We start from the raw sequence: 24178 nt of genomic DNA on the forward strand, positions 1-24178 counted from the left end.
AGAAAATAAGTTAAGGTTTCTTCATATTGATGTCTTGAGTTTATCCATATTTTATTTCATTTCATTTCCTTTTATAGCTTACTATGTGTTATGGGCTTGCTAATTGTTGAAGGCCGTACGATGACCTATAGTTAACATCTGTGTTTTTTTTTGTCTCTTGTTGAGAGTTGTCTCATTGGAAATCATACCACATCTTCTTTTTTATATTTAATATATAAAAAAAGGGTAATACTGATCATAAATAATAATATTATGTAACATTTGTCTAATTCAAACTTAAAGTATCCATTCAGGAGACAAGTATCTCAGAATATAAATAACAAATTTTATTGCAAGAATCAATAGGTCATCAACTTAATACCACAAATTACCAAAAGACATGTAGAATTATTTCATCTGGATTATAACTCAAGTATAAAATCTGTTAGACCTTGAAAAGATTTTATTATTTCTTGGTCCATTTAATCTTACCAGAAATATATTCAAGGCTCTATATTACAGATACTTACTTATCTCGGATTCTAAAACTGTTTTGTCTTTCTAATGTGCGTATGAACTTTAATAAAAACTGTTTATGTTGTAATAGCTGTTTAAAATGACAAATTGCTTCATCTTGCTGTATATCATTGGTTCCATACTTTGTCTTAAAACAAAATGGTAAAAGAAAAGAAAGGTAACAGCACTTATAGGTATAGGGAGAGTGCCAATGAGACAACCCTCCATCCAAATAGCAATTTCAAATCAAACTTCATTATCAGTAGGAGGTGAATAAATCACAACATCATTCAACGTGTGATACATTTTCAAACTCTTGAGTTTTAATGAATTCACAATTCACAATTAATCTGATACTTTGTACTAATGTTAAAAGATAAATAACAATCGTGTACACAATAAATATTGACGAATCACTTATATGTGTAGATCATTTGTTAATACAAGTAATATACCTCTTTAAATTGTAAAAGTATTTAGAGCAACACAATCAAAGACTTACATTTGGAGGCTGAAGTATTACATGATCAAGCATATGAGGGAAAAGTATTTTGAATGCATAATCGTCATATTTGTAGCGAGGTTTCGTTCCATCTCCTATCTCTGCAGTCAGGTCTGACATATCTGTTTGTAATACAAAAGAGGGAGAAAATAAAAGCATGTACATGAAATGCAATGACATAAAGAAACATATACTTTTGATAAAAAAAAATCATTGAGTTGTTTGGTCTATGTATATATCATGGCTATTATAGTAAATGTTGTAGTCTATAAAGCAATTTCAATTTCATTGTCATCACTGTAAATTCAATTTTACAAGCATACACAACCGTTCATTCTTTTTTTGTTTAATTCTTTCTATCCACTTTATTATTGAAAAAATACAATTTGTATTTGCATTGGAAAAATTTTCTACTGCTAAAAAAAAACTATTTCAGAAGATTTAAATATAAAGAAAACTGTGTAAACATATTTCATGTGAATTCCGCTGACTAGAGGTACAGGATAACTCACTGCATAATTATTAAGACGTCTGTTAAATTCATGTCATTGAAAGAAATCTTAAAAACTGTACGCAATATTGGTTCACTGACAGCAATGCACTTAGATTTCAGCAAATTGGAGTACACTTAGTTACAAATTAACATAACTTTGTGTTCTGTTTACAGAATATAGATAATACATATTTCATTTTAAATAATTACATTAGATGTATGTTTCATTATAATACTTTATTTTGATTGGCTAAATGCATATCACATGTTATTCCTCAAGAAATTGCATCAGTCAATAAAACTTCATTCATGATAACACGTGGTCCCACAATAAAGTGCACAGGTGAATTGAATAAGAAAAGTTATAAAATTCGTGTTTTCATGATCAAAGCTTAAAAAATGTAATTATAAGTATTGAATGCTTCTTTTTGTAACTTCATACAAAATGTACTTCGGTCAACGCTTTTACACCCCAATGAATTTACAAAAAGAAGCATTCAATTCTTAAATATAATGGAGTTTTATGAAACTGTCAAGCAAGTGAGAGTTTTAGCTAGCTTCAAAACCAGGGTTATTCCATTATTTTCTACATTAGAAAATAGTCTGTTCCAAGTCAGGAATATGAGAGATTTTATCCATTTGATTGGTGTGTTAGAGATTTTTTTTTTTTTTGCCATTTGATTAGGAACTTTCCGTTTTGAATTTTTCTCGTAGTTCTGTATTTTTGCTATTTCACTTTTTATGTCTCTATTTACCTTCTATATTCTCAATAATGACATTACTTTCCATGTTATCTAGATGATACCTCATTTTGTAAATGTCTCGCTTGGATTTATTTTTCTGACGTTTATATATACAGGAACATATGATGATTGTCATGAGAATAACCAGTCCAACACCAGTCACTCCCCAAATAATGTAACCACGCGGTATACCCAATACCTTGGCAGATTCATATTCCAAGTAACCAACAAAGTATTTTGTATTCCCAATATAGACCTTAAACAATAATTTTATAATTCAATAAATATCTATATGTATTTTATGATATATGAATTATTGTGTTGCGCCGTATATATATTTTCCATTGGAATAGAAATTTCACCATATTGATTTTTCTGTTGTCGACTTTTATGTATAACTCTTAATAGACCTTTTCAACATCTCTCGACCTCTACAGTTGAGAACGAATATGACAGGTAAAATGTGAAGGGTCGTCTCAAAAATTAAAAAAATAATGATATTATTATTGATTTTATTGCTTTCAATCATTGACAATGATAAAACTTTCCTACAGAGTCCAAATGACAAGGTTTTTTTTAATTTATTATAAAGAAAATAATATACTTTAAGTCACATTTCATCTTTTAGACGTTTAGCTTCTAGCTGTCCTGGTTGAATTTGGAAAACGGAAAAGAGCAAATCATGTTTTATTGACGTAGTTGATATTTAATTAAACAATGATTATGTCGGTTGACAAGGGCGGCACATGTCTGTTAGTTTTGGCTTTGGATGCCTCCATAATGTACTTAATACATTGTATCATTTCAATTCCCCAATTTGGTGATCCACTTGAATTCTGTATTCACCAATCACTGCTTAAATGTTGTAACATTGAAACGAGGGGTCAATTATATATTTTTTTTTAAATTCGTCAAGGAAAACTTTAACTCGAACAAAATATCTTAAAGCGGGGAAGACCGTCGTTAATAAAATAAACAAAAAAACACCAAAAAAAACGTGATATTTCATCGACCGAAAAAATCAATATGTAATTATCCCTCCAGAAATTGAATATTACATCAACTAAGGTGAAGATCAGTGGAAAGGAAAAACACCAAGTTGGTCGTGTTTACAAGTGTTATACGGACGACCGGTCCAGTATTCTTTTTCATTTAAAAAAAAAAACCATAAAAACGTTTACACCAACAAATTTTAAATATCGTTATAGGCATGCGGCAAATATTTGGCGAAAGACTAACATAATCACAAAGGGAAGAGAAAATAGGTAAGGATTCAGAATGATTGGAATATTTGTTTTTAAATAATTCAACAGGAAATGTCGTACACATACATACAAAATAAGAATATTATATGACAGAGACATATATGTATCATGTGTAGTGTGGACGCATGCGGACGTTTCCCCTTTTCGTGTTGTTGGGGGAAATCGAGAAATCAAGAAATTGGGAAAACGAGAAATAGAGAAAGCAAAAATACATTTTGCGTTTTCGTGTTTTCTATTTCGTGTTCTTTTGCGTTTTTGCTTTCTTGCTTTCTCTATTTCCCTATTTCTCGATTTCCCTATTTCTCGAATTCCTAATTTCGCGTTTGCAAAATAAAAGGGGAAGCCAAGAAAACGCGAAAACGCGAAATAAATGGCCGCATCCGGCCAGCGTACATACATCTATTTATTTATTTGGTTTATATATGTTCTTAAACTATTTAGTCAAAACAGTATAAAACCGCCAATCCAATATGATACGTAATGATAGTCATGATGGAATTGTCTTTGAGACGACCCATCCATTTTACCTGTAAACTGTAGGTGTCATTAGTCGGTGTCGAGAGATGTTGAAAAGGTCTTATATTAAAGATGAAGTAACACTAACACACAATGTCTATACACGTTCATGGAATAATGCAGTGGTTGGTCTCTTCTTCAATTTATTTTTTAATTCTTGGATTAGTTTATTTTAATAACTTATGGTTCTTCTCTTCGCATCTTCTTCAATTTTTAACCCTCAAAATTGTTTTTAAAAAGGTCTATTTGATTCATCATATGACTCTTGACTAGTCGCAGAAACTTTAAAAGAATATATATTTCAGGATGTAAGGGTAACTTACCACAACTGCAGGTATATCATTCCTGCTATGTTCAGATGTTGTTTCCGGTTGTGATGTTGGAGGTTTACATATTATCTGATTTTCAGATAAATGTGTAACATTGCAATTGTCCTTTCCAATGGCAACTTGTATATCTCTTCTTTGAGCTGCCACCATCAAATTTTTTCCCTAACATTAGACATATCAAATCATCAATTACAAAACACGCTGCCAGTGTTCACGTATGACGGTGACACAAGCCAATATGTATCAGCCAACAAAGTCGAATATTCCCGTTTGAATGGGTTTTTTTTTGTGGGGGGACTTTATTGCTTGCTGTTTGGTACGAACCAAGGCTGCGTGTTAGAGACCGTATTTTTACATGTCATAGTTAACTGTTAAATGTTATGACTTGGATGGAGAATAGTCTCATTACCACTCATACTGCATCTTTTGATATCTATTAATTGCACTGTATACAGTCATTTTATATTTCTAGGAAGACCAGACTTCTAGTTACTTTTGTATTCTGATTGTTAAAATAAATATAGAAAAGCGGTAATTTTATTCAGACTTTTTCAGCAGGAATATTATACGGCCGTAAAGGCGATATGATATGTGATCTGGTATTCGAGTTTATAAATTCAGTTTTTTGAATATAGAATGTTATTGGGTTTTTTATCGGTAATTAGTATTAACCTATGTTTATGTGAACAACTAATTGTGAAGTTATTCTGAATCGCATGCATTTTATTGAACATTTTCGCAGGATGAACATGGAAACGAGGCGTCTAATATTTTCGAGGATCCAGTCATGTTCATGATTCAGAAAAAAGACATCTTATATTTTCGAGGATCAAGTCCAGTTCCTGATCTGAAAATATCTAAAGCAGCAAGATCGTATGGCACTGTAGAAATTGCTGATAAAATAAAAGGTAGTTGTCTGTTATCTTTATTCTTGCATTAAAAGATATTTTTCGTACCACACTGCAGGAAGTGTGATACGAAAAAGTTATACGAACATCTGTTATAAATTGATTTACTTGTCGCGTATAACATCAGAAAAGAACATATGAAGTCATACTGTAATGTGCAAAATATTATATCAACATTTTGCGGAATGTTTAATTTAACAGAATGAGAGTTTTGACCATAAAAGAAATAGGTTTTACAACTTGTTAGAGTTAGAAATCGCTTGATATTAACTCTCATTATCAAATTAAAATTGTTAAAATAAACTTGCCGTTCAATTATTATATTGAAGTTAGAAAACTCACTGATATAAAGCGATACCCCATTCTTACTCGTTATGAAACCTAAAATTATTACAATACAAAATTTGTTTACCAAAACAATAACATAATTCTATTCTTAATGTTACAAATATCCACACTTTCAATTTTTAAGCTTAGAATATGCGCTTTTGAAATCTGGATTCTTTCAAGTATACAACTTACATTTATGATAACAACTTCTGATTTTAAAAGTTTCACATAGTCGTTTTCTTCCTTCATTGGTTTAAATTTGTACACTAACGGATCTGGGTAGTACTGTAACTGACTGTTGATGCCAGTCAAATTTTGGACATTAACTGCATTATCCATTATAAATCCTATTTCTGCTGTCATTTTTCCTGTGGAGCGTTTGATGCGTCTGAACCTTGTCACGATTTTGGGTGATGGACAAAACATAAATGTTTCATTTTTGACCTGACAGTTCTGAAATGGCATAGTAAAATATTCTTTAGCAAATTTGCATTTACCTATGGAAAAACATCCGTTACAACTAATTGATTGGGGTAACGTGTGTACCAGAATATACGTGATATGAGTGATGAGTCGCACACCAAATATCAAAATGATTCACTTCAATTAGAGACAGGAAAAATCTGACGACATTTTTCCTTGTACAATGAGTGTTGTAAAATTTCAAACTATCAGCAGGTAGTGGCTATACGACAGATTAGAAATGACGTACTCAATATAACTAAACATTATCAAGCTGCAAACCAAATATGAAATATTTCCCTTTCATAAAAAGGAGAAACGCTTTGATGGAAGTTTTATATCAAACGGACTGTCAACATAGAAAAATTGACTGACTGATGTAGTCTTTAAGTAACTTGACCTTTTTCCGCTTTCGATGACGCAGAGATTATAATATGTATCATTGAATATTTCTTAAGACTATCTGATATGAAAAAAAATGGAGTATGAATAAATGAAAATGGTTTAGAGTCTTATACTTACTTATTTAAGAAGTACTGACAAAAAAGTTCATTTGTCGGATTCAAATATGTTACCAATCATATTTGATAGTGCATGCAATCTATGCTGGTGCTAAGTTTAAGAGGTTTAATTCCAGGACAAACGAATAATTAATGGACACTCGGAAGTGGATGAACAAATGTAACAATACTATATATTTTTCATCCACATTAATTGTTAACAGTCCATTAAACATGTTTTTCAACTGCTGGTATACTTGAAGAAACTACCTCAATCTTGAGGTATACAAAACTTCATTTTGTGTAGATCTGTGATGTTTATACAAAAGAATAATCCCAATAACAAGTTGACTTTTTTCGCAAAGATAAAACAATTTCCTTGGAGTCTAAGTAGAACTTACGGTAAGGTTTGACATGACAGAATTTATCCAGATGAACATTTTCGGTTGATCGATAATGTTAATATCAGTTCCCATAACTGTTAATCTTCTTCCTCCACTAAAAGTATTCATAAAATAATTCATTACACAAAGGGAAAATACTGTTAATTCCTTATACAATCCACCCTTTTTTAATTCAAAATACAAGAACTGGGTTGAGAAATTAACCTCTATGAATAATCAAACATCTAACTTGTTTTAAAAACAACTTGCTCCTAATTTCAAAACTGGTATTATAATTCAATCATCTATTAATGACCTTGGTTATTTTCTTCATTTTATAAATATTAAAACAACATATCAGCTCTATTTACAACGCATTATCTGCATTGTCAAGAGAAGGAGACTGGTCATTAAATACCGTATAGCGGGTTATTTTCTTCAGGTGTAAATTTTCGCTTATTTTTGAGGATAGAACAAAATCGCAAAAATAAATTCCGCCAATTTTTAAATGCACATCCAAAGATATTGATACAAGTTTTGAATCCGCCAAAATATTAACCGCCAAAATATATCGTATACCTTATTCAATGAAAATCGCGAAATGTTACACCCGCGAAAATAACCCGCTATACAGTAGTTCAAAACTTTGCTGTAAATAGTATTCATTTTGTTGTTATCAAACTATTCTGTCAATTGAATAGAATAACTTTCCTATTGAACATTGCACTTTATACTTATGTTGTTTGTGTAGATTTGGGAAGTACTGGTAAATATGGAATTTTCTCATGTTCGATGCAATTTGAGAGTCACAACGCATGACTAACTAAGGTATGGCCGACCCAAATAGGACAGTAAGGATGATTCATGGCAATACTTATTTCTTAAATTACTACATTACTTCTACCTACCTTTGAAAACTTTTTAATGGTTGTATTTTCGTGATTTCTGGATCTGCTACATATGTTAAACTTGTGTTGTCATCTATATCTTGCCGGATCTCATTGCCATCAATCTTGATTGAAATTTTAGCTTTACCCAATTTCCCAGGTGGCAGTCGACATTCGATTTGTGCTTTATTTTTACTTTAAATAAATTAGAAAAAACTTTAAACTTTGTGAAGTTTGTTAACTGCTAAATCCATTGCTTCTTTAAGTAACATATTTAACACGCGTCACTATTTACATTAATTTACCCTGGTAATTGTTATTTATTTCTATTGGTTCGGAGGGAAGTCAATATTTGACTATCTGATTTATACCTTCAACTCTGAAAGTGGTTTTACAAGGATTTAATTTCATTTCTATTTAGAAGAACTAGACTTTTCATTTGTTTTCATTTAAAACCTTTTTTTTCATTTCAGGATTTGTAATTCTTACTTTTGAAAAGTCTTTCTAGTCTACATTTGCTGGTGAATTTCATTAATATCCCAAGTACTAGTTATATCTATAAATATCTAGATGTGATGCACTGCTTTAGTTTTAAAACGATATTCTGTTGTATTGACCGCGTGGTATTTTAAATTATCTATCTCATAGCTATCAAGAATATTTTCCTTATCCCTAACCATACCCATTAGTTATAACATTTTAAAAGACAATAACTAATCTGACAAACTTAAGTGAGAAAATTTTAACAGAAGGATTTAAGATGAGTTAACATTTAACAAGAATGATAGGTGGACCTTAGCTGGTTTTATATTTGTTTTTTGTTGACCTCTTGACATTTGAAACTGTTTATTTTCTACCTATCAAGAGTTTGACTTCTTTGTGGAATTTTTCCTCGATCATACTTGTTAGTTCTAACATTTACAAGACAATATATAGCAGATGAACTGAGAAAGTTTCAAACAAAAATATATTTCAGACTGTTTTTAATTGAAAATATCATATATATTAATTTCAAATATTTTCATGATTAAAACTAGTAACCTGAATGATTTATCAATCAAATCTATTCATTTATAAAAATATCGGAAATGACGTGACGTCATTTTTTTTATTTCAAAGAATTTAAAAAAATTTCAAACATTTACCTGTATAGAGTTTGAATCGAGTTGTCCTTTTTGTCATTTATTGTGTCGAACACAATTGTTAACAAAAGGTTGCATTAACAAAATTGGAAAAAGTTACACGTAAAACAATGCACCGTCTACGCCAAAATGGAAGAGAACGAGCTATTGAGATGTTGGCAGCAGGAATGCAGGTTGCACATCATTTTAATGTCTCTAGAATGACTATTGCAAGGATTAAGACTCGTCTTAGAGATACTTGCACAACAAATGATCGCCCCGTAGTGGCAAACCACGTGAAACGACGTTACGTCAAGACAGACACATCCGCATCATTCATCACCGGAATCGATTTGTAAAGGCGTCACAAACTGCACGAAAAACCCAAGGAAGATATAACAACATAATATCTGCTAGAAAACCGATTGGGTCAAGTTGGTATAAAAGCTCGTCGTCCATTGAAGGGATATATTCCTACGCAGCGTCACAGGATGGCGTAACTTCAATAGACACTGGTACGGATTCGATGGAATAGGCAAACATGGAGACAGGTTCTTTTGACCGATGAATCTAAATTCAACTTGAAATTTAGCGACGGCAGTACCAGGGTCTACCGGAGACGCCCTGGACTATTTTATGATGCTTGCGTGCAGGAAACAGATCGGTTTGGTGGTGGCGGGAAATGATTTGGGGCGGAATTTCCTACCAGGAACGCACCGAGATCAAAATCATTGTTGGTAACCTAAATGCAACAAGGTATAGGGACGAAATTCTGGCTCCATGTGTTCTTCCGTTTCTCCGAATACATCGTTTAAACCACAGGCAGGACAACGCCCGTTGTCACGTGACACACATTTCGGTGACCTTTTTGGAGGATAACCATATTCGTGTGTTGCCTTGGCCAGCAATGTCTCCAGATTTATCACCAATTGAACATCTTTGAGACGAACTTGGACGACGTATCAGAAATAGCCAAAATCTATCGGAAACGCTAGCCCAGCTCCGAACAGCACTTTTCAGGGAATGGAACAACACCCCTCAAGATTTTATTCGACGTCTTATTGATACAATGCGACGGAGGTGTCAGTCGGTCATAAATGCGAGAGGTGGTCATACAAGGTATTGCCACGTTGACCGGAATTCTGTACTCGTCCTGTTAAAAGGTCCGAAAATGTGCAATAATGATTTCAATAAAAAAAAACTTGTTATTATGTTAGCTAACTATTTCATTAATTTTTTGTTATCATTTTTTTGTTATAAAATATTTAAATGATCTTATTAGCATGTAACGATTCTTTTTTTGCCTAGAATACATGTTTTGAAAATGATGAAATGATGAAATGCTGCACAGAAAGGCATGATATAAACTTATAAATAAAAGTATTTTTATACATATATTAGAGATGATGTTATATGATTGCCAATGAGACAACGATCCACAAAAGACCAAAACAGACATTAACAACTATATGTCACCGTACGGCCTTTAACAATGAGCAAAGCCCATACTTCGTAGTCAGCTATAAAAGGCCCCGATAAGACAATGTAAAACAATTCAAACGAGAAAAACTAACGGTCTTATTTAAGTAAAACATTAACGACAAACAAATATGTAACACATGAACAAATGACAACCACTGAATTTACAGGCTCCTGACTTGGGACAGGCACATACATAAATAACAAACCTTGTTATATTACACACTTTATCATTAACAGTGACCTCCAGTGATGTTCCTAAATAGATAGGATCTCCATGCAAGGTCAAAATGGCACCTCCAGATACTGCTCTTTTATGTGGTGTTACTCGTTGTAGTATTGGATTCTATCAATATATATGGGCGTTTTTCAATAAAAACGTATTGTTTAAAAAAAATGTGTTTGATCTTTGCAAGTAATTGTTTGTGCAGTCAGTACATTGAATTAGATTTAACATATTTAAGCAACAAAACAGTTTATTTTTAGAGCGATTGATAAGATATTGACTCCTGAATGGTCTAAAACAACCAAAATGGCATGTCCCTAGACCGACTGTTCAACATTCTTACTTTAAAATATCGTAAAAAAAATAAGAAATAAATGTTATTTTTACTTTACAGTATCTGTTTTTGTTTACAAACAGGTCTATAATAGAGGTCAAAATAACTCTTGAAATTAAATTTTAGACAAGTTGATTTGTCATTTTTTTTTAGGTCTGAAAGTTAGGCTTTTATTGAAAAACGCCCATATATAATATACTATATATATATAAATATAGGAAGATGTGGTATGAGTACCAATGAAACACCTCAAATATGTATATAAGTAAGGCTAATTGGTGTCTATGTGGTATTCAACTTATTGTATATAATGAACAGGTTCATAGACAAGGTTTTTTTTAAATTAAAGTTGATGTCCTATACATATAATAAAAAAGTACGGAAAGTCCCTAATCAAATGATAAAATCAAATCATAAAACACATCAAACGAATTAATAACAACTGTCATGTTCCAATTTTCCAATCCCTCAAAAGCTATTGTATCAAAAGTTCTTAATAAAATGTTCCTCTAGTATCTTTCGCCCCCTTTTTAGTGTTAAGTGCCTATGAATTTTATGATTTTATCGAAATAATCTGCATAGCTAAACTAAATGTGAAGACTAATAAGTGAGGAAAAACTTGTTGCAATGTATTTGAAAATTTCTTCTAATCCAAAAGACCATAATTTCAAATCTTTCTCATTTAAACCATCATCTATTTTTAACTGATATAAAATCTGAAATACTTTAAACGTTTACAACTTACCAAATATTGAAATTCAAACTTATAGAATGGTATGTTAAGAACCACTACATGTCCCTTTTTAACACCTGCATCACTGGGTCCAAGTTTACAAACTATCCTGTAAAATAAACAAAATGAATAAAATAGAAAATCGGTATAACAGATAAATCACCGAGTGTAGGAAAAGTAAAGTTATCTTCAGTTATCAAACACAACTATTGAATACAAAAATTATTGCTGTATATTCAGAAATCTATGTAGTTTTTTTTTAGGTAAATAATAAGATTGGGTTAGTACCACAATATTCGGAAATTGTACTCTGATATCGGATATTGATCTGTATGCAGAATTACTAATTTTCATTATTGACCATTCATCATAAATGGCAATAATAAATGAACGCAATAATTTCTGAATTTACAGTATTTTTCAGGTTTAAACTTTATAGTATTTAAGGAATGACTGTAATATTTTTTCTGTCTATGAAGAAATAACATAAAAAAAAATGGTGCATACTAAATAACGCGAGTATGTCTAATAATTTAATTCTAAATTCCATTTTTAACCGTAGAAAACCACGACAAAACGTTGATGATGTCATGGTCACATGACTAAATTATGTCTATGGGCTGATAACAAAATAACGTCAGCCAATCAGAAGACGAGTTACATCCAAAATTAAATTATTCTGTATTAATGATAATCAGAATCACCATCATAAGAAATAAGAAATGCAATGTAGCTTTTAATTTCATCTTTGATCACATATCTCAAAAACAGGTTATCCTTATTTTACTTTAGAATATTGCAAAGTATGACCAATGAAATTGTGAAATGTGAAGAATGTTCTTAGTAAGGGGTTATCATATTGTGCAGACTTACATAAAATTCAAAACGAAGAGTGTTTATAAATGAGTTACAAGTCCTCTGAAGAACATTTACCAGATTGAAAAGAATTATCACAGTTATTTGATTTGACTAAAAGATACATTGTGAAACAAATCAAAAGTCAAAATGTGGTGAAGTTTACTGCTGCAGTAAAATGTATGCCTATAATGCTAAGAAAATAAATAACTTCAATTGATTTACCTAATATACAATATACAATATACAATAGAGAATAATTATTTTCAATATTCCGATAAAAAAAAAACAGAAATTTAATTTAAGTTCAAACATTTAAAGGCATAATATATGAACATTTCCCAGGCATAATACAATAGCTTTAAAAGGCCAGACTGGGTTTTTGGCTGAGGAATACAATTTGTAACTGAAATTTATTTATTGATTCCTAACTCAAATATTATAAGATTTACTTTCATACTTACAGTCAAGAAACATTTTACTATTCTCAAAAGAACTGTCAGAAGCAGTTCTATGTAGAACTGACCAAATCAGTTCAAGTCCAAGAACTGTCAGCAGAACTTACTAAATCAGTTCTTACCGTAGAACTGTCAGCAGAACGGTCTAAAACTCTCTTAGTCGTATAACTGACTAACACTTTCAGGATTGTAGAACATTTCTAAATGAAGTCAATTCAGTTATATACATTTTCCGTAACAAGAAATGTTAAAACAAAGCTGTGGTGAGAATTTTTAATATATATTATATTATTTTGACTTATATATATATATATATTTAAGACAAAGAGTTCTTAAAATGGTTCTATGAATAGAACTGACTAAATCAATTATAGCCGTAGAACTTACCAAATCAGTTCTAATCGTAGAACATACCTATTCTAAGAACTTACTTACAATGTTCTAGCGTAGAACTGTCAGGATCTGTTCTAGGTAAAACTGTCTAAAGATGTTCTAGGTATAACTGACCGAATCCGTTCTAGGTAAGAACTGTTTTTGATAGAACTGTCTGAAAGGTGTCAAGATGACAGTTCTACATACTGTTATAGTTCACCTGACAGATTCTGACAGATTTGATGAGAGGTTAGAAGTGTTCTTCACTGTAGCTATTTTCAGTGACAAATGACTCTAAATAATTGACCTACTCTCTGGCAGGTTGGTTTTACTGTTAAGAAGTCAAGCATAGCTATTTACAGTGATAAACTAATCCGAGTAGACGACTTACTCTGTGGCAGGTTTGTACAATTCACCAACAGGTCTACAGGGTACTCCAGCAATTGTCACATTATTCTGTACATCAATGAACTCAGCTCCGAGATTGCTTCCTTTAATTGTCACAATTGTACCTCCATGAACATGGCCGAACCGTGGTAATACCTAAAATCCATACATTTCATATACTTATATGAAGTTGAGAATGTTGTTAATAAAGTGAAACTGCGGGCTACTGCTCAATGATAATACCCCCTCCCAAATGCATGACAGAAATTCAAAAGTTGTTGAGTGATGTATCTGAAAAACACAATATAGCTGACTAAAATAAATCCTGAAACCTAATTTCAGAAATCCTTGTTATGTAGGTCTTAAGAAAGATGCAACGAAACATATTCATGGAAGGGACATACGGACTGGTGGATTGACGGACGGATTGGTGAACGGACAGACTAAGGTACAGTATACCCAGACATTTTTTAAGCGGTGGTATTAAACTGTATACCCAAACTTTTATCAATTATCATACAAAAGAATCAAACAGCTACATTTCAGCAAGACCTTTTCAGTTAAAATCTATATATATGTCGACGAAAAAACATAGCTAGACACTTGTAGATAAAATTAGGAAGTTTTAGATGAAATCTTTATATCTGTCAAAGTAACAAACATGGCACCATGTAGATTTTAGTAAGAATATAGGAAATCTGTGTATCAGTGGAAGGGAATCTAGAAAGCAAGCTCATCTTCTACAATTTGCCCAATACCACCACATATCTATCTTAGATACAACCATTATCAAGTCATTATTTTCAAATAATCAAAATTTTAAGAAGAGAATAGACTTTCACAACAATTGAACAGTCGGAAACCAGGTTGAAATAGAACAAAAGAATCGAAGCTCTTTGTTAGAGAAGGCGATAAATGTTACTATAGTGACCAAATTTTTAAAAGTTAATAGAAACAAACAAAATAGCAATTTTCTTCTCAATAACGAGGTGTTTTATTTTAAAAACACCATTTGCATAAGTTTTCAATTTATCTAGTTCATAGTTAAGCAGAACACTTAGATATCAAGTCGACGACATGGGTTTCTTTCAAGTTGGATGACAAAAATACATAATCTCCGATTTTTTGGAAAAAAATACCACGGACGGAAAACATATCAAGTTATTAGTTCAGTAATTTTCGTGTCTGCCCTTCCATTATGTGACTGAAGAAAAAATCCCAAAAGTGGGTAACAATTGTATCGAAAAGAAAAAATCGAGTGCACCTTTTTATGTTAGGGCGTGTTTGAGTTGAGTTTTTTGTCTTGATATCGTACAAAGTAAAAATATTTCATACATCATCTCGCTCCAGATTCTATCATTTTATAGATTTAAGCTACAGGTTGACGTTATAACACAAAAAAATCACAGTACTAAAAGATAAAATATATGGGTCAAGTGAAATACCTATCTAATGAGTCACAAAAACAGAGAAGGTGTGTTCGAAAAGCTTTTTTTTTACTGAAAGTACTTGACGACAGTCTTTCAAGTTGGATGATAAAAATGCATATCTTCGAAAAATTCTAATTTTTTTTGTGTGTGATAACTAGAGTTTATAGTCTTCATACACTAAAAAAAATCTAGTCTGCCCTTCCACAAAATATTTAATTAGATTTTTTTTAAATCTTTATGAATTTTCGAAATTTCCACCTGACAACCGATCAGACATTAGTTTTAAGTTGAATCAATGTAGACAAGATTATTAATTAATGCTCCTTAGCTAGTTGATATATTGTCTTTAAAAATACAACTGACATATAAGGATCGTAATGGTGCAATGTGGATAAATTTATCGGTTTCCAAGAGCAAAATTGGTAGCGCGTCATCCCTACAATGGCTTTCATTTCTACGATTGTGAAAATGAACTGGCGTAATGGGGACATAATTTTGACGAAGTATGATCCTGACTGTGAAGGTGAAACAAAGTTTAAACAAACTTAAGCTTGAAAACAAGGCTTCAATTTCGTTTTTTTATATACTTTGGAATCATTTACTTTCGTGGGTACTGTAAACCAACCAATTGTTTTTTGAATATCAAATTTCGTATAACATCCTTTCTATTCAACTTTGCTGTAATTTATTTTAACCAAACAAATCTGTTTTAATGTATCTCAGAGATCTATACTCACGAAAGTTAAGAAAATAAATAGAATGTAACAAGTGGTTGTTCCTCAATATTTGATTTTGTGCTTTTGCCGAGGTCTGTAATCAATAAAATTGAGACTGTAAAGCCGGAATGTTTCAATGAGACAATAACCCGACCACAGAGCAGACAACAGCCGACGGCCACCAATGGGTCGGGTCTTCAAGAAGAGTGAGAAACTTTTGCACACGGTGGCGTCAATCATCTGGCCCCTTAACAAATTGTATTTTGATTAAATTGAGAAAGGAAACGGGAATGTGTCAAAGAAAAACAACCGACCATAGAGCAGACAACAGCTGATATTATGACTATTCATATTTATTCTTCACAAGTACCCCTAGAATGCATGAACATAAGTTTTCCTCAAAAGATATTGAATCTACAAAAAGTAATCTATTCATCATGAGCAGCTTAAATTTGAATGAAATCATCATCATGAGCAACTTAAATTTGAAGGAGATCAAAATAAAGAAAGGAGTACAAAATGTAGCTCCAAAGGACAACAATAGAATGTTTTCTATTTTTGGTATGAGTGTATATAACTGTGTTGGGATAAAATCTTGATGATCAATTATAAGTTACGTATTTCAATTGACTGTTAAACGCAATATTAAATTCAACTTACCTCATAAACATATGGACCTGGACAACTTGCTACTGCGGCCACTGAAGAACAGTGATCCTTGTATTGACAGTGCGATGGATTATCACACCACTGACAATTCAGCAACGCACGAGTTAACCCAAAATTCTTACACAGACTACAGTCACCATGAGCCTTTTTGGAACAGCTGTATATTTTTACTATTAATAACAAAATTAACTAAGATGCATTAAATTATTTTGTTTAAAGCAGTCAGTTTACTTATAATTTTGGCCCTTAATATTTGAAATAATTCCGACCTACACCCAGATAGTTTTGCTGAAAAATTCCTTATATACCATTTACTTAAACAAACTGTTAAATAGACGAGGGGTGATGTCACGTTCGAATTCATTAAACATTCTAGAAAAATGGACGAAAATGAAATCTTTTCCTATTTTAAGTTAATATCTTTATAAATTTAAGCAGATAGCAATTTTTCTAATTATACTGTAAAACATCATACATATAGCTATAAATACACTTTATATTTACTTAGTACTGGTATCTATGATGAGTTTATTTGACAAAAAACAACTATTTTTACATGTCTCTTTTTTGGGGTTCCTGGCTCTATTTTACAATACAATATCTGCGGAAACTATTACGGTAAAGATATTTGTTTGTATTGACATGTATGATTTATTCCTATGTCTCTGCATGTCATAGAATCAAATATTAATGAGATTTTTGAGCTTTGAAAAATGATATATCTCGAAATTAAGATCCAACTAAAACAAATTATTAATAAATTGATATTTTTTTCAAAGAAGTGTAAATCATTAGCTTAAAGTTTCTGCTATCAATTTGATTATGATATCATCCCACCTGTAGCCCCATCATTTTCTATTTCTGCTCCTCTACCCCATGTAATTCTGAGACTGGCTTTAATGATACCTGTATCTGGTAGTTCATATGATCTCTAAAAGAACGAAATCAAATCAAAATAACTGATAATAAACTACTGTCCACTCAAAGTCAACTTCTTAGCATTCAATAAATATTCTATATTCAACACTTTGCATAAATTGACCTAGACTGTTTATACACAGCAAAAAAAACATTTATAGAAGAGGGTTAAAATATACCAGGGATACATTCAAACTCATGAATAAACAAGAATGTGTCCATTGTACACGGATGCCCCATCTGCACTATCATTTTCTATGTTCAATGGACCGTGAACATGTGGAAAAAAAAGCTCTTATTTGGCATTGACATTAAAAAGATCATAAAATAGGGAACATGTGTATTAAGTTTAAGTTGATTGGACTCATCAAAAGTACTTCGAATAAATCAATAATGCCCATTAATGGGGCATAATAAATGTGGCATACAAATAAATTGACAAACTGACAGACAATAGCACATAAGACACAACATAGAAAACTTAATACTTAGCAACATGAAACCCACCCAAAAACTCGGGGTGATCTTATGTGGTCCAGAAGGTCAAGCAGATCCTACTCCTTATGTGGCTAATCTACGACCATTCTATTCCATAAACTTTTAAGTGGCAGATACAAAAGCATTGTTTTTCACGATCTTAGTCATTAAATTAAATGATAAAAAGAAAGATAGATAATATAGAAGCACCTTCATACATACCAATGGAACATGACACTTAAGCTCTGTACCTGACACTCTGGTAGCCACAGCCTCGATGTTCCCATTACTATAAGCACCGGTTCCAAGTATGCATTTATAACCGTTCCCATTCTATAAATATTATTTTCAAATAAGGTTAATCTATTAAATCAATACTGTTAAAAATTCAAGAATTGATAAAAAAAAAAACAACAACAAAACACACACACACACACACAAATTCTACAATTTGTTTTTTTTTAAACTAATCAACTTTTGTTTTATGACTTGATTTTCATCAAAATACATGTATAGTGCTGCAAATGTTATATCTATATTTTTCATATAAATCAAATACGAATACAATGACTATTTTTCCCAGGGTAAGAGTTCTGGTGACTGCTTTCCCTAGATGCAAATCTGCAGTGCTTTGGAAAAAGTCAGTGTCTCTGGGAAAGAGAAAATGTCTATATCCTTCATAAATCAAAAAAAGATAATTATATAACATGACTTGTCTCCCATTCGTTAATATACCATATGACTTACAGGTCAATACGTACCTTTAGTTATACAAAAACAAATGAAATAAGCGCAACCAAAGTGTATTGGCAGATAGTTCTGTCCCAATTTAAAACGCCAAGTAATATAGAAATATAAATGAAATGTTTGGTATCAATGGAATTTATAATTCCTCCAGGAAATTAACTGAATATAATCTGTACTATTTTGATTAATCGGTAAATACTTACCCTTATCTCAGGAAAAGAAGACCCAATGATGACTACGTCCTTGCTGGTATTGTTGTGTATGTAGACTTCACCGGTTCGGCCTTTGTCAATCTTTGGACAAAATGTTGGACCTCGTCGTATTCCATCACCATAGATTTGCTACAAAAACATTAAGTGAACTTATGAAATATAAAGAACATTTTTCCATTTGTATTTTGCCCTGAAATTTTGAAATTTCTTATTTGGTTATTAACAAATAGAAAAAAGAAGTATTTAAATAAGGCATTTCTTAAATTAACAAAAAACAGAAAAAAGTTAACGAAAATAGAAAAAAGAGGAATCAAAATAGAAAAGGAACTCACTTCAAAAATAGTGCTGAAACAGCTTATCTAAAATCACAAATTTAGCTAAGCTAATCTTTAGCTCTTATATTTTAACTCAGCTTGATGGTTATATATTTATAATTAGTATCACATCCAGACTACTTCGGTAACTACTGAACAAGCCACTAAGGTTGTTGTGAATTTTTCTGTACAAAAATTAATGATTGGATAAAGGATGGAGACTAGTTCTACTACTTGTAATGAAATCCATGCTTCTTTCACTTAATAATAGTCTTATTTATTTTGTATTTTTATTTAGTGAAAGCATTTAAGGAATTATAATTCAACTACAGTGGTTGAGCTCAAAGTGTATCATCTCTTGGTATCAAAGATCTAAAATATCATTTAGAATTATGAAGTATAGATCAAGCCATTAATCAAGCAAACATATTTTCTCGCAGACTAATGAAACTATTAAGCGACTGAACTGTTGTCAAACGTTTGACTCTTTCCGTTTGACAAAATTAAAAAAGTGCATATATGTTAACACCATCACAAACAAGAACAAACACATAAGCACTACTAAAGCCAATGCACTAATCTTTAGAATATTGATCTGATATTTTGTTTGTTTCAAGGAAGAGGCGTGGATGCTGACTCTAAGAATACCAAAAACTTTAACTGAAAGTTCCATTGGGAGATTTTGTTTTTCTTTCATATTTTATAAGTTGCGCACAACCTTTTGAAATACTTTTGAAATACTAGGTTGCAGAACAAACGTGCAAGTAAAAACAGCATTATATATTTTAAGCAGTAATGATACATTCTAAGCCATAATGAAAAGCTTTTTTACAAGCAGATATCTTGTCTTTTAATTTAAGCAGATAAAATTATCATGAAGATCAATCACTGTATATATAAATTAAGAAACCAAGCAGAACTTCAATCAATATTGATGAAACATTCCTTTATGGTGTCATACCACCAATTAAAAGTCCCTATCTGTTCAACCAAATTTTACTTTCACAGCTCTCTAAATATTTTACCTTAAGTTTAATTTCATAGAAACCAGGTATATCCTGAATCGCACATGTATCAGCTTTCTACATGCCAATTTTCAACAGGTGTTTAAAATCATATAAAAAAGAAAAGGTCTTCCGAATAGATGTACCGCTAAAAATAACCCCTGGTTTTCTGGAAATCTTACATTAGTATACTATGGAGTGCATTAATCCTCAATTTTGAATGCAAACTCATAAACAAGTAAATTTTAGCTCAAAATGGTCTTACCATATTTTTCTTTCACCAAAAGTTTCATTTCTGCCAATTTGTTGGTTAGTTTAAGTAAACAATGACATCAAATGCACTATTTTTGTCCGAGTAGGCCTACTTTCACATACGTTCTAAATTTGACGGAGTAATTGGTGGTATGACATCTTTATGCTCATCTCGTCTAGAAACATACGAGTGAAATCCCCAAATCCCTGTGTGCAGAGTATACTATTAATGCTTTATTATGCAAAAACTTACGTCTGTGTGGTTAGCAACGGTATCATGAGCGGGATCATATTCAAATATCTGTGAACGGGTTGAAACAAAATTATTACATTATTTGCTGTCTGCTAAAAAAAAATACCTTTCCTCGAATCTTCATATTATTTACATATCATTTATCAGGGAAAAAATCAAAAGATGGCTTTAACACTCAGATTTTACGAGCTTACATCTTATACTTGAATGTGTCCAACATGACTATTTCTAAATTGTCCATTTTTCATTAATCTTTTTTTAGAACTTATTGTATGAAAGAATTCATACGGAATGTACACGGAATAAAGTAGGAATATTGCTTCGAATTCCTACCAGAAAAGAGTGATATTCTAGTCGTACAGTAGTAGGAATCCACACGGAAAACAACCGAAAATTTTCATTTAGCAGGAATTTCTAAGTAGGCAAATTTATATTCCGACCAGGAATATGCAAATAAGCAGGAATAATTTTGTAGGAAAATAAAATTCCTACTAGAAAACCAGATAGGAATTTTTCAAATGCCACCAGAAACAATATTTTCTGGAAGGAATCTAAAAGTATACAAAATCTAAGTGTATATTTCTTATACACAATTGGGTCAATGATCTTAGTTTGAATCTCAACAACAAAGAACAAAGGAAATTCATAAAATAAATTCATTTAAAAAATGGACCTTTGAAATGTATAGGGAAACTGCAATATATGCACGATAGAAACTGGGTTATACATAAGCATGCAGATAAACCAAAAATATGCCTAGATGAAATAAAGAGTTATGAAAAAATAATGTATAAAAATTATGAACTTTTGTTGAGTTATTGATTAATAATTTTTTTCGGCAGGCAGAAAAAAAAATCATTTTGAATGTACAAGAATTTACTTCAGTCTTCATAAGCCATATGTTCTTAAATTTCTATATTAAAGTTGTAAGACCCTAGCTTGCTGCATTATGTTACAACACAACTTTTCATTCTTTTCCCTTCTAACTTTTGAATTTGTTAACTGGAACTTGCTTGCATTTAACACTTAAAATGTGTGTTTTTAGCAAATAGGAATCCAGTTCATGTTAACTTTACAGGTAGAAAGATTTTCTAGTAGGAATTTATAAATTAATTCTGATAGGAATCTTGTTCATATAGTAGAAAAATTTATAATCAAATAAGATTGTCAAAAGAGAAAAAAATCCATACTGACTTTTAAAATACAACCTCAGTAGTAGGATTTTGTTGTAGGAATATAAAAAAAATCCAGTCAGAATTTTGTTCATTTTCCATGTACGCCTACTTTCTATATGGAAACTTTGATTCTAGGTAGAATTCTACTTCATTCCTACTAGTGTCTAGGTGGATTCCTACTACTTATTTCGTTCGGGAATTATGAACAAGACAGAATTCTTCAATATCATACAACAAAATAGAAAATAAAAACGTAAATACATACTTATGTTTATACAAATTGCAAAACATGATTTTTTATTAAATATGCTAATATTCTAATTCTTTACCAACCACAAACACGACAAAACACATTTGATAAATTTCTAAAATGTGTATTTATAATCTTTGAATTGATAAAAAATTTTGGACTTGGCTATTTAAAACAAGTTATGTTAGTATGAAAAAACAACACATATAATGTATATATGTACACATAACATTAGATACTGACACAAATACAACATCAACATAATAAACATACATACACATCAGATATAAATGTGTGCTTTATACATACATTACGGCTAAAAATAGTCTGACTATTGCAAGGGTTGGTCCTGAATGTACACATGTTCGCATAGACACACCAGTCACAAGCATAATTATTATTTGTACATGATGTGCAACTGAAATGTAAAAAATCAAACACTTAATTCAGCTTCAGAGAAAGTCAATATTCTGGTCACTTCACTTGTACTAAATTGTGATACCTTCTTAACTGCATTAAACAATCTTACTATTTCTAAAAGAAAGTTTGACCTCTTTTCGTCCTTGTATACATTAAAACTTGATTTTCAAATTACAATAACTATCTTGCCCTGACACTTGCAATAATAATATATACATATGAAGCAAATCATAGGGACACTACTGATTTGCATTTTGCTTCACCTTTTTTCGTTGTGTTGAACCTTACATTTTTTTATTCACATATATAATATAAACTGATATCCACCCTATTCAATATATATATATATATATTTTCAAAAACATAAAATTAAATCACCGTAAGCCAGAAATTTTTATATTCGTAAGTTCTGTGTTTATAACAGTGATTGATAAGTTAGTTCAACAACACTGAAGAATTGGAAGAGAGAAGTTAAAATCTATATTTTTACATTAAATATTCATGGACATATCATGCTATTACTACCTTGAAAAACTTCCACAGTTATAAAATGTGAAGTATCTTGACACAAACAGCTTCCTGGTTTCTTCTGATCGTATCGACAATGTGGCATTCTTGCTGCCTGAAAAGAGAAAATATATTTTCTATATCAATTTAATGCTTGTTATTAACTATTCATAATGCTTTATCAACATTCATAGTAATGTTGTGTTTTTTTTAACTGGACTGGTTATTATTTTTCAACTATTCTCAAATCTGTACCTTAAATGCAATGTGCTTATAGCAGAGAAAAAGCAAATACCCAGACCGAGTTCTCAATAGAACATTTAGACAGATTTAAACCAGATCTGTGTGTTCTTTTTTAGTTGGGTATTTTTTTTTCAGGAACCGCAGCATTTCTTCATGTTGGGAATTCCTTGCTACAGTTTTTTGTTTCAAATGGGTGAAAACTGCATGAACCCCAGTATGAAATTTGAACTTGTGATTTTTGTTGTGTGAACGCAGTGATTCAGATCAGACCGATAGAGATCTTTAATGATTTAACTGGTTTTTTTTTAGATCGACAAAAAAGCAAGTGTGAACGGGATCCAATTTGATGCTTAAAAAATGTCCTATAACAAACCTGTAGGTCCAAAGTCTACACCAAGAGAAAATATCTGAGGAGTTTTACAGCTGATACCAAAGTTCCAGGAATTAACAGGAGTGGCTTGTTGTTTGTCACCAAAGTCAAACACACAGCTATAGTTTGAATCACGAGGTATATCTATGATTGACATGTATAGCTGAAATCATATGTATATATATATATAAATGATATATTATTAGGCATATAAGTGTAATTCAAGAAACACACTTAGCAAAGTGTTCACGACAATTCATTTATTATTTCTTATTCACAATTTTACTAGACTTGGGACAATTTAAAGCTATATATGTATACATAGAAACCTGTCAATTGTGAATAGATATAGGAAGATGTGGTGTGAGTGCCAATGAGACAACTCTCCATCCAAATTACAATTTAAAAATTAAACCATTATAGGTTAAAGTACGGCCTTCAAC

At 31.3% G+C, this 24178-nt stretch overlaps 1 protein-coding gene across 1 annotated transcript in view; it reads right to left on the reverse strand.

Annotated features, from left to right (window-relative positions):
• Positions 1-24178, reverse strand: part of LOC134706881 (plexin-B-like) — a 44843-nt gene that overhangs the window by 10242 nt on the left and 10423 nt on the right. The window contains exons 7-24 of the mRNA XM_063566263.1: positions 23739-23898; positions 23141-23237; positions 22505-22613; positions 20771-20818; positions 18939-19076; positions 18211-18321; positions 17431-17524; positions 16585-16763; positions 13783-13934; positions 11719-11815; positions 10623-10759; positions 7835-8008; positions 6945-7041; positions 5774-6034; positions 4338-4505; positions 2246-2489; positions 998-1119; positions 510-643 (exon numbers count right to left, since the gene is read on the reverse strand). Of these exons, the coding sequence (XP_063422333.1) occupies positions 510-643; positions 998-1119; positions 2246-2489; positions 4338-4505; positions 5774-6034; positions 6945-7041; positions 7835-8008; positions 10623-10759; positions 11719-11815; positions 13783-13934; positions 16585-16763; positions 17431-17524; positions 18211-18321; positions 18939-19076; positions 20771-20818; positions 22505-22613; positions 23141-23237; positions 23739-23898 (2522 nt within the window). The remainder of the gene's footprint in view (positions 1-509; positions 644-997; positions 1120-2245; positions 2490-4337; positions 4506-5773; positions 6035-6944; positions 7042-7834; positions 8009-10622; positions 10760-11718; positions 11816-13782; positions 13935-16584; positions 16764-17430; positions 17525-18210; positions 18322-18938; positions 19077-20770; positions 20819-22504; positions 22614-23140; positions 23238-23738; positions 23899-24178) is intronic.

Source organism: Mytilus trossulus, chromosome 1 (assembly GCF_036588685.1).
Source record: "Mytilus trossulus isolate FHL-02 chromosome 1, PNRI_Mtr1.1.1.hap1, whole genome shotgun sequence".
Lineage (NCBI taxonomy): Eukaryota > Metazoa > Mollusca > Bivalvia > Mytilida > Mytilidae > Mytilus > Mytilus trossulus.